General features: G+C 42.6%; 1 protein-coding gene across 1 annotated transcript in view; it reads right to left on the reverse strand.

The window, feature by feature from the left end:
- The window catches only part of SMC2 (structural maintenance of chromosomes 2), a 166,584-nt gene that overhangs the window by 153,036 nt on the left and 807 nt on the right, over positions 1 to 12,741 (reverse strand). Inside the window, 3 exon segments of the mRNA XM_033926356.1 lie at positions 7,919 to 8,041; positions 8,306 to 8,353; positions 8,355 to 8,456. Of these exon segments, the coding sequence (XP_033782247.1) occupies positions 7,919 to 8,041; positions 8,306 to 8,353; positions 8,355 to 8,456 (273 nt within the window).

Genomic DNA, 12,741 nt, shown 5'->3' on the forward strand with positions numbered 1-12,741 from the left:
AACAAGAGAAATAGCACTGCCAGCTCACTGAAGAGAAAATCTCAACAAGAGAAACAGAATGGCAGTCTCACTGAAGAGAAACCTCAACAGGAGAAAATAAAGTTCCAGCCACAGCCAGAATTCAGGAGCTAGTTGAATAGCGACCTTTTCCTGCTGGGAGATAGAGATTACTGATGAGACAGGAGGAGTGCCAGCCAATAGGACCACCTGTTAATCAGTTTCTCTATCTCCGCCTGCTGGTAGATGTGAGCTATCCCATTGGTCTCTGGATTCATCTGCTGCTGTTGCTAGGGAAACATAAATTTATTTACAGTAGAAGGAGAAATTAGAAATTTAGCAGGTAAGACCTTTCTTTTAGTCCCTACAGACCGGCACAGAAATGGATGGGTTTACGTTCCTCTGCCAGCAGGTAGAGACCGAAACATTGACTTTTGGCTACAGTATAAGCGGGCTGTACTGTCCCTATTACATTCAATCTTAATGAATAGCCAAGCAGAAAAAGAACCAGGCTGAAAACAATAACATCCCAACTTCACACTTACATGGAGAAGACAAAGGAAAACACTGTTGGAGACTGATTAGAACAGGAATTTTTCAGAAAATGCTAACTAAACCAGTCGAACCAATTGCTGCTGCTCTTTAAACTCCCCAACCAACCAACAACAACAAATCCTGCAGAAAACCCCCAAACTCTTTGTGAAAAACACCTTAACAAAATGACAGGGCGGGAGTCTGTGCCAGTCTGGAGGAACTAAAAGAAAGAAAATTAATAGGTAAGGACCTAATTTCTCTTTCTAAAGCGTCCCTCCAGACCAGCACAGAAACGGATGGGACGTACCAAAGCAGTACCCATCATGGGTGAGACCCCCAAAGGGCCGCCACAAGCACATGCTCACCCAACACCGCATCCTGACACGCTTGAATGTCCACACAGTAATGTCAAACAAAAGTATAGAGAAAAGACCAAACTGCAGCTTTACAGATATCCACCGGAGGCACAAGAGAAGATTCAGCCCAAGAAGCTGCTTGACCCCAAGTAGAATGAGCCTTGAGAAATTCAGGAACAGGCTTTTTTTTGGAGAAGGTAAGCCGAAGCGATAGCCTCCCTCCTTGATTCAGCATGCAATGGTAGCCTTGGAAGTACAGTCCCCCTTACGAGGACCTGCTAAGAGAGCAAAAAGACAATCTGATTTATGGAACTCCTTGGTCTGCTGAACATAAGAGCGAAGGACCCTACAGACATCCAACTTGCACAACTGCCTTTGTTCCAAAGAGCCCTCCCGACTACCCAAGACCGGGAGGACCATGGACTGGTTGATATGAAATGGTGAAACCTTCGGAAGAAAGGAGGGAATTGGCTGCAGCACAACCCGCTCCCTAGAGAACTCCAGGAAAGGAGGCCTACACGAAAAGGCCTACAGTTCTGAAACGCATCTCGTGGAAGTAATGGCCATGAAAAAAACCACCTTAAGAATAAGGTCCTTCAACGTACAGGTGCCGAGTATCTCAAACGGAGGATGAACGAATACAGAGAGAACTAAATTGAGATCCCAGGCAGGAACCAATGGCCGCACTGGAGGCCGCAGCAATTTCACAGCTCTCAAAAACCGAATCACATCTGAATAACAGGCCAAACACTTACCATACAAGAGACTGCGAAAGGAACACAAAGCGGCAAACTGCACCCAAAGGGAAGACAAGGCAAGGCCTCGCTCCAGGCCAACCTGCAGAAACTCCAGAAAGTGAGGCAAAGCAGCTTGAAGAGGAATCATGCCATGTACAGAATGCCAGTCCTCAAAAAGACGCCAAACATGGACATAAGCCTGAGAGGTGGAAATTCTCCGAGACCCAAAGAGAGTGGAGATCACCTTATCCGAATATCCCTTCTTCCTTAGGCTAGCCCTTTCAAGAGCCAAGCCATAAGACAAAAGAGACCTCGAGTCAAAAGATTGGGAGAGAGGGTCAGTGGGAGAGAATCTGTCACTAGCATATGAACCAAATCCGCATACCACAGGTGCCTGGGACAATCCGGAGCGATCAGGATCACTCGGCCCGCATGCCGGGAAATACGAAGAAGAGCTCTGCCCACCAGAGGCCATGGAGGAAAGACATACAGCAGGCCGTTCGAAGGCCAAGCATCAAGCCTTTTGGCCTGGCAAACCCTGTGCCGACTGAAGAACCTCAGCACTTTGGCGCCCACACTCGTGGCCATGAGGTTCATGATTAGCTGACCCTAAACCTGAACAATGCACTTGAAGGCTTCAAGCCGAAGACATCACCCACCAGGATCCAGTGCATGATGACTTAGAAAATTTGCCTGGCCAGGTGTACAGTTGAGGCTCCTCTATTACAGAAAACCTAGGGAGGTGGAGGAAATGGGGGGGGAGGAAAGAGACTTGACCCTTTAGAGTGCGGCAACCCTGAGGTCGGAAGGACCCCCAAGAGGGTCCCCCAAGCTCTGTCCGGACAACAAAAGGGACAAGAAAAAATTCCCTAACCAGATCCAACAGGCCCAAAGAAACCTCTGCACAGACTGCACCTGCTGGAGACTGAAAAAAGACTGAGTCAGTGTCCCAGTCTCCATCTGCTGGTAGAGGAGCGTAAACCTATTTGTTTCTGTGCCGGTCTGGAAGGACGCTAAAGAATCCCAGTTTATCGGCATTCAACTAACTGGCACTCTTAACCAACCAGCAAAAATATCCCCCCCTACCGAGACCACCTTCAACTGCTACCCAACACTTCAACCCCCCCTCCAAGGCTACTGTTGCTGCTACCTAATACACTGTTCTTCAACCGCCAGTCCACAGGAAATTTCTGCCCATCCATGCAGGGCCGGCGAGATTGACTAACTTCAATTTCCTGCAGGGCCGGCAAGATCGACGAGTTATTTTCATCTGGTCCACGCTGGGCCGGAGAGATCATGGGAAGCCTCTGACAGTGGCTTTCTCCCCTCTCTGCAGCTCTCTTTTACTTCCCAGCGCAGCGATTCACGAAGGCAGCCTTAGGGCTTTTGCTTAGTCACGGCTGCCTCTGATGATGCAACTTCCTCTTTCCTCAGAGGCGGCGCGACCCAACAAAGGACCCAAGGCTGCCTTCCTGAATCGCTGCGCTGGGAAGTAAAAGAGAGCTGCAGAGAGGGGAGAAAGCCACTGTCGGAGGCTCCCCATGATCGCTCCGGCCCAGCGCAGACCAGATGAAAATAACTCGTTGATCTTGCCTGTCCTGCAGGAAATTGAAGTTAGTCAATCTCGCCGGCCCTGCGTGGATGAGAAGTAAGGAGAGCTGCTGGGAGGGGAGAAAGCCACTATTGGAGTCTGGGAAGCTGCTGGGCAAGGGAAAAAAAAAAGGGACAGCTGCTACTGGAGAGGGAGAAGGAGAGATGCTGCTGGGAGGGGAGGAAGGGAAGAGAGTTACTGCTGGACAGGAGGAAGAGGGAAGGGAGAAGGAAAAAAGGAAGGAAACAGCTGGAAGGGAGATTAGAGGAGGGGAAGGGGAGAGACGGGCATGAGAAAGTAGAGAGATTGATGATGGGAAGGGGTCAGCAGAAAAATAAGCAGATAGGGATAACGATGGTAGATCTGGTGTAGAAGAGATAAAAATGAAGAGAGTAGTGAGAGAGGGGGCGCAGGCTGGATGGAAAGGGGAGAGGGGCATAGAAAGAAGACAGATACCATATGGAAGGGGGAGAGGACAGACAGTGGATGGAAGAGGCAGATGCTGGATTGAAGAGACAGAGAGGGCAGACACTGGAAGGAAGAGAGTGAAAAGAACATGAAAGCAGAAACCAGAGTCGACAAAAAAGTAGAAAAAAAATTTTATTTCTATTTTGTGATTAGAATATATCAGATTTGAAATATATATCCTGCTAGAGCTGGTGTTAGACATAACTGGGAACTGCAAAGCCCAGGCAGTGCTTCTTTAGCTTCCAGCTGGCTTAGGGCACTTTCTGACCAGGGGGCAGTTGCCCGAGTTGCACTCCCCTAAAACTATTCCTGTCATGTGTGACTGCAGTATTCTGTTAGCATGATATTTCTGTGTAGCATTCTGTAATAATTTGGCTTGTTAAGTTTTCTTGATAGTAGAGGGGATATATAAGAAGGAGAGGGGAGACAGGGGTTTTGTTGATCCTTGCTCTGTATTATTTATATTTATAAAATGACAATTGTACAGAATATTGTTTCTTTTTATACTTTAATAAAATACATTCAATATAAAATCATAACTGAGGCTTTTGTGGATGGGATCAGATGATTTGCGGGGACCGAGCTTGTGGAGATGGGGAGGAAACGGGGTTTTTTAATTTTAGTCCTAGTAGTTTGCCGGTCCACAAAATAATTCTTTTATTTTTGCTGGTCCACGGGTGTAAAAAGGTTGAAAAACACTGACCTAATACTCCAAACCCCCCACCCCTGAGGCTACCAACGCTGTTCTCCTCCCCCCACTGACTGCGTGCCAGTGCTAAAACAGCTTGCCACTAAAGTTCTAAGCTGGGCTGCTGTAGGACCTTGAATATCTGCGCATGCTCAAGGCCTTCCAGCTCCTGCCCTCTCTGAGAACCTTGGAGAGGGCAAGAGCCGGAAGGTCTTGAGCATGCACAGGTACATTAGATAGATTGTGAGTCCACCAGGACAGACAGGGAAAAATGCTTGAGTACCTGAATAAAATTCATGTAAACCATTCTTGAGTTCCCTTGGGAGAAATGTATAGAAAATAGAATAAATAAATATTTTTAAAAGTAACTCTCAAGCAACCAGAAACTACACTTATCCAGCATCCACCAATCTCCATGGGTGCCAGATAACTGTGAGTCTACTGTATGTAGATATAAAAAATTAAACATATATTTAGATATCACAGCAAGAGAAACTAGCTGGAAACTGGCAAATAGAAACATGACGACAGATAAAGGCCAAATGGCCCATCTAGTCAGCCCATCTGCAGTAACCAATATCTCTTTCTCTCTGAGATCCCATGTGCCTATCCCAGGTCTTCTTGAATTCAGACACAATCTCTTTTTCCACCACCTCTTCCGGGAAACTGTTCCATGCATCTACCACCCTTTCCATAGAAAAGTATTTTCTCAGATTACTCCGGAGCCTATCACCTCTTAGCGTCATCTTATGCCCTCTCATTGCAGAATTTCCTTTCAAATGAAAGAGGCTTGACTCATGCACATTTATATTACATAGGTATTTAAACATCTCTATCATATCTCCCCTCTCCTGCCTTTCCTCCAAATGATGCAGAAATATTATATTAGCTTAATTCCACAAAAGACTTTGGAAAACACACAAATTTTATTTTTTACATTCACTGAAGTCTGAAACACAAGATGATATCTTTTATGAATGCTAGTACTCAGAAAATCCAACAAACATTAAATTGTAAAAAAAAATAAATAAAAAAAAAATAAAAATGAGGGTGGGTATGCCTTCATAGAGTGACAATCAATCAATAAAATGAAGCCCTTAACTGAAAACCAGATTTTATTTATACCCCATGCACATGGACTTTGTTTAAAAGGATGATGAATTAGCCCCTAATGCAACACTTTCAAATTTGGTTTGGTTTCACCATGACTATCAGACTGCCTTGATTTTTTTTTTTTTACATTTTTATTATTTTATTTAGTTACAATAGTGTAATACATTTAATTGATAATAACAAAATATTACAAAGAATATACTATCTCAAACAATAATATTATAGAATCATAGCTATACCCAACCCCCTCCCATCAATTATTAATATTGACAATTAATATCCATATTTTCAATACCTTTCCCTACCCTACCCTACCCCCCATCCCTTCCCATTTCATTACACATCTGGGACAGACTGCCTTGATTTGATGAATCAGTATGAAAGAAGCCAAGGATCAAAATTAGTCATGTCTGACTGGTCAAGTACAGTGTTTTCATCAGTAAACTCAAATTTGAAAGCAGAGATTCAAGCTCTGAAAAATGAAATATGTATGGAGGGGGATTTATGTGTTCACTGAATCTTTCAATGTGCAGAAATTCAGCAAACAGGCCTCTAATGTCATAGCAACAAGGAAACTGTCTGTACATTATATTCACTCCTCCTGCTGCCAAGTTTATTTATCAGTTGCTTAAACAGTTATCATAGTAAATAATGACAGAAGAGACTATCCAGCTCATCCAGTCTGCCCTGAAAGATTAGTAGTTCTAGGAGTAAAACTGGGATGCCTCGACAGGTTATGCTGGTAAAACCAATAGGCAGTTGGATTTGGCTGGCACGCTGCACAGTCTGAAACTAACTGGAAGTCCTAGGTAAAACACAGGCACTTATACAATTAGTCCTGCTAAAACTAAACTAAAACTTAGCTTTGTATACCGGGTCTTCAACCAAAGTGGAGCCCAATTCGGTTCACAGAAACTAAAAAAAATACAAAGTAAAAGAATATAACAGAAGGCTATGCAGGGGAATCAAGATGACCCTATTTTTAAAAGGCTCTCTTAAGTCTATCTGAAGTGGAACAGTAGCCTAGTAGAGCAGCAGGCTAAGAACTAAGAAAGCCAGGGTTGAAATTCGATTTCTACTCTTTGTGATCCAGACCAAGTCACTTAACCCTTTTCGCCTCAAGTACAAAAACATAGGGGTCCTTTTACAAAGCTGGTAATCACTAATGCATGCTTACTGCAGCAGCAAAAAAAACAAAAAAAAAAAACCCCCAGTGTTTATGTTCTCTCAGGGTTTCCACAGCTGGCATTGTGCTTGTTGTATGTTTCTAGGTCTTGCTGCATCTTGTCAAGTAGAAACTGACATATCAGTCATCATGCTTTGGCTTTCTTCAGGGTATGCTGCGAGTCCTGCACTTTGCAACCCGTTCTGAGCTTGTTGGGGAGGATGGGATATAAACAAAATAAATAAATAGTGGATCCACTGACCTAATTGAGAGAAACCCTGAGAACACATATAACCCAGCTTCACGGTATTCGTTATGCAGGCAAACTGGGAAAATCCCTTCTCTTCAGAATCACAGGTCTTTGGAACGACCTTACTACCCCGCTGCGGAACCTGTGCTCCCAATTATTCCGTAAGCAACTGAAAACTTGGTTTTTCACTAAAATGTAATTCTATTCCCCCTTACTCTTCTCTTCTATATATAAGTTCATGTAAACCTTTTTTTTTCCTTCTCTTCCTATATTTTAAGTTCTTGTAAACCGTGCCGAGCTCCACATCCATGGAGATGATGCAGTATAAAAACTTAAGGTTTAGTTTAGTTCACGAGGAGAGCATCTTTAAACTTACCAGAGACTTTTCTTTTTTTTAAAAAAAACAACAAACAATTTTTCCTTTCCATGAAAAAAAGAGAAACCAACTGACTTTCCCATCAAAATTCAAATTGGTGACAAATGGACTGCCCTGTTCTCAATCAGGTCAGTGGATCCAATATTTACAAAGACAAACTGCAGACCTCATAGCATACCCTGAAGAAAGCCACAGCATGATGGCTGAAACGTTGGTTTCTACCTGACAAGACACAGCGAGACCCAGAAACCTGCAACAAGCACAATGCCATCTGCGGAAGCCCTGAGAGAACATATAACCCAGCTTCATGGGAAGAGCAACTTTAAACTCACCAAAAACGTTTCCATTCTGTGGGGGGAAAAAAAACAAAAAACAGACCAACTGACTTTCCAATCAAAATTCAAATTTGTGACCAACTGACTGTCCTGCTCTCTATTCAGGTCAGTGGACCCACTATTTACAAAGACTAATGGTAGACCTCACAGCATATCCTGAAGAAAGCCTCAGTATGATGGCTAAAATGTCAGTTTCTACCTGACAAGACACAGCGAGACCTAGAAACCTGCAACAAGCATTTCATTTCCTTTTTTGCGATTGTAATTATATCCATACACTGGTACAATTCAGAACATGCATACCGTACCTGCATGATGAGGAAATGTGGATTATTGACATTCAGCCCTACAGAGCAGAATAGGTCTTGAACTCTGATATTGTTTGCATTAACACCATTGATTAAGTATTTGTTCCTTCCACCTATAACCACCTGTAATCAAGAAGGGAAATAGTGATTAACAAAATGCAAGCTTTTCATAAAAGGGAAATGTTATGTTATTTACGATATATACTATATGTTAAAAGGTGCTATAGGGACTGAATGTTTTCCAAATCCCCTTTGAGCATTTTTGCAACATATTTTCCTCAATACAAAAACTAAATAAATGCATGCAAAAATTGTAAAATTCTACAAACTGAATGTTTCTCAGGATAGCTGAGTACCACAAGCCAATATAAACAAGGATAGATTAACCTGTCTGGTAACAGTGATTTCATCATGGGTCTCAAATCCTAGTGGGCTGTTTTTTTTTGTCAAAGTTATCAAAGACGATGGATACAGTAGCTTTTGTAATTCCAGCCTGGCCATTTTTGTACACCAGATCTTGCAAGTTGGAAGCTCGCACCTAAAACAAGAACACAATGAAAAAAAAAAAATCATATTTGTGTTTTAAAGGTTTTCATTTTGCTTTCTTATATAGCTTCTAATTTTACTCCTAATTGATCTTATATTACACTTCTCCCTCTGTATTCACGGTTTCAGCATTTGAGGTTTCAATTATTCACGGTTTTTAGCTTGCTGGCTCCTCCCCCCACAAAAAAATTACATCAGTTTGCATAGAGAAATCACTGATTCCATGCATTTACAGAGAAAAATCACTGATTCCCAGCACTTTCTTCACCGTGTTTTGCCTCTCCTTCAGGAACAGGCCAGGTCTCCCACCATGTTATTTGCGGTTTCACCATATTCACCATGGTTTTTAACAGAAAACAGCGAATAACATATGAAAAAGTTATTAGAGGTTTTTCTGTATTTGCGGTTCTGTTAACCCCCTATCAAAGCGAATACTGAAGGAGAAGTGTACTACTTATATAGTGCTGAAAGGCATACGTAGTGCTATACATTTTGACATTTATAGACGGTCCCTGCTTGGAAGAGCTTATAATCTAACTTGGACAGAAAGACATGACATATAGGGTTGGGGATGCAGAACCCAAGGTGAGAGGAATTAGCAGTCGAAAGCACTCTCAAAGAGGTGGACTTTTAACTAGGCCTTGAACTAAGTTTTAAGTTAGGCGCATCGTTAAGCACAGTTCTGTAATTGGCACCTAAGTGCGATTGACCTCTGATAGGCACCTAACTTGAGGTAACAATTACAGAATCCAACCCAAAGTTTACACACTCCCTTATAGAAAAGTGCAAGTGCCAATTAAAGCACAAGTAATTGCACATGTTCATTTATAGAAAACTGCTCTGCCAAATGATTTTTGAATGTTTGCTATTCTAGTTTGGTACTTAGTTCTGGAATATACATTTGGCACTCCAGACAAATTGTAACGTGTACACATACAACATCATCCAGATCACAATACATCTCTCTATGCCTAGAGGTTGATACAGAAAGCTACTGCAAGCATAACCTCACACCCGAGCATGGGTGTTAACACTGAGCATGGGTGTTAACTCAAACTAAAGATGTGGACACAAACACACACTATTAAAATGAATGTTCATGAGAGTATTAAGTGTTCTGCTTCAATGCACCTTGGCTTTTGAGGTGCATTCAAAAGAAATTTTTCTCCAGGGCAGCACAGAAAGGTTTGTTGAGAGGATTTTATGCCCTTTTTGTAATTTACAATGGCTAATTTTTTTATTTTTATCCAGCCGAACCAGTATATGCAACCTTGAATCACAGATGGGAGGAAATAGCAATAGTGTGCATGCGTCTGAAAGTGCCAGCACACACCTACAGCTGTTGTCCTGGACATAAATATTAGCATTGAAAAATATTTCACTTGCAGGAAAATTTCTGCAAGGCTAATATTTATGTACAGAGCAGCTGCAGATGTCTGAAGAAAATGAAGTGTCAGCATACATGTGCACAAGAAGCTGCACTGTGTGGGCATGTCCAACATGCATCCCCTGATTGGATCTAGTTGGCAACCCTGTTTCAAACAATGGAGCTGATCCAATCCTGGTTTTACCCCATTACATGCCAAGGACTTGTAATTTTGCTTTGTTTAGGAAATGTATTGCGGAAAAGTCCCTGCTTGCAGTGGGGGTAAACTCAGCACTAGATCAACCCCATTGCTTGAAACCAGTTGGCAAAGTGCACAAATTCTGTGCACATAAAATTTGCATAGAATTAGCTTAACGCATAGCTCACAGTAGAAACCATACACATGGTTTTCTACATCAACCCCTTGATGCACTTAAGCAGAGATGCCAAAGGGTGAACCAGCCCAAAGAGAGATTTACTACCCAAGGAGTGAGATTTTTCAGGGCATAGATCTAGAATGATTTAAATGTAGTACAGCTTTGACAAATAGTCAGTGTGAAATGACATTGGCTTGTCTTTGGAGCCAAATTTGCATGACACCAGAGCTGAAAACTGTCTTCCACCTAGTAGTTAAAAGTATGTACTATTGATTTCAGACCACAGTAGCAGGGAAACAGTAGCAGAAAAGTAGGCTCCGATTGTGGATCATTTGATTTATGAGTACACTACTTCTTAATGCTTTCCTCGTGCAAGTAGTAATCGAGATCAATGCACTGGTACTGAAGCTCCGATGAGTGGGAGAAAAGGCTCAAAGAGTGCGAGAAAGCTTTCAAATACCGTATTTTCTCGCATATAACGCGCGCGTTATACGTAGTTTTTACATACCGCGCATACCCTTGCGCGTTGTACAAAATTCTTTTTAGTTTCCCCTCCCCCCCCGACGCCCGATTCATCACCCGGAAGGAGCGCTCGCACTCCCACCCCGAAGGAGCGCTCGCACCCCCACCCCGAAGGACCGCTCGCACCCCCACCCCGAAGGAGAAAGGGCGGGACTGCCTGAAGAGGAAGCAGCGCAGCACAGGGCTCTGAGAAGGGGCAGGACCGCCGGCAGAGGAAGCAGCTGGGCTGGCATCCGGAAACAAGGTAGACAGCTTCTCCATGGGGGAGGGGGGGGGCTGTGGGGGTGCGAGCGGTCCTTCGGGTGGGTGAATCGGACGTCGGGGGGGGGGGGCATCAGGCTTTCAGGGTAGGGACAGGACTTCAAGGGGGAAAGGAGAGTCGGGGCGGGCGAAAAGAGAGTCGAAGTCTCCAGAGGAGAGTCGGGGCGGGCGAAAGGAGAGTCGGGCAGCATGCGCGGTATACGGGTGTGCGCGGTATATAAAAATTTCTGTACATAAATTTGTGTTTTTCACGCGCTATACCCATGTGCGCATTTTACACGGGTGCGCGTTATCTATGTGAAAATACGGTAATTATTTGTGTGACCAACTCCTACAAAATGAGACTCGGCATTTCTGCTTATGGATAAACATTTTCGTGGCAATTAGAATGTCCTCCTGTATCTATACTTCAACTTGATCACAGCTTTTATTATTATTAAAAAAATATTTGAATAATTATAAATAATTGTAAAGTACTCAGACGATATAACCCTTGATTTAGTGATGACACCAAACTGTGGTTATAGTAGGGACCTGACCCAACCAATAAAAAACTCCTAAAAGTTAATAATGACCACTTATCTGAAATCGCTGAAAAGTTGGGTACTCCGTAACCACAGCAGTGATAAAGTGCCAGTGCTGAATTGTGCTCAAAAGTGCTTCAGTGTAAACTAAGGGGTCCTTTTATCAAGGCACGATAGGGGTTTAACGCGCAGAATACCGCAAGTTAAACCGCCTGCTGCGCTAGTCGCTAACACCTCCATGATGAGGCATTAGTTTTTTGAATTGCCGCAGGGGTTAGCGTGTGATTAAATGTCCGACGCGCTAAACCCCGCTAGCGCACCTCGATAAAAGGAGCCCTAAATCTCCACTTTTGAGCACAATTCAGCACTGGCACTTTATCACTGCTGTGGTTACGGAGTACCCAACTTTTCAGCGATTTCAGATAAGTGGTCATTATTAACTTTTAGGAGTTTTATTGGTTGGGTCAGGGACTGTAAAGGCAATGATGGCCCCTACTAGAACCACAGTTTGGTGTCATCACTAAATCAAGGGTTATATGGTTTGAGCACTTTACAATTATTTATAATTATTCAAATATTTATTTAATAATAATAAAAGCTGTGATCAAGTTGAAGTGATTTGATATATTCATCACAGATTACATTGTAAATCTCCCTAGTTTGGTGAAGACTACTGTATCTACAAACATTTTTTGTTTATGATTTCTTTACTGCACGGCATGTATCTTTTACAGGAGCTTTAGAAAAATGTAGGTTAAACTCGGCACACAGCCCTAACCCTTGGCTTATTACATCAACCAACCAAAACAAAGAAACCCTACCCACAAAAAAAGTTTAAAAAAATGATAAACTGCAAAAAATGTGGGGTGGAATTGTTATTAATAAAAAAAATCACCTTTTGTTCATTATTATAGAAGAAGGAGGTGATTATAAAGACACCCGCCGAGTAGACCAACTTTTTGCTGCTCTCACTCACCACTGATAAATTGATTAATGTGGATATGGAAAAACAATGAGAAGGTTCAGTTTTACCTCCTTCTTTTACAACAATGAACAAGAGGTGATTTTTGATTAATAACAATTCCACCCCTACATTTTTGCAGTTTATTATATCAACCCCATAAAAAGACAATAAAGGGGTACCAGAGTGATCAAATTCCAAGCTTATTAGAAATTTGATGAATAGCTTATACATAAATTACTAAGCGAATTACAATAAAATCCAAA

The sequence above is a fragment of the Geotrypetes seraphini genome, chromosome 1 (assembly GCF_902459505.1).
Source record: "Geotrypetes seraphini chromosome 1, aGeoSer1.1, whole genome shotgun sequence".
Lineage (NCBI taxonomy): Eukaryota > Metazoa > Chordata > Amphibia > Gymnophiona > Dermophiidae > Geotrypetes > Geotrypetes seraphini.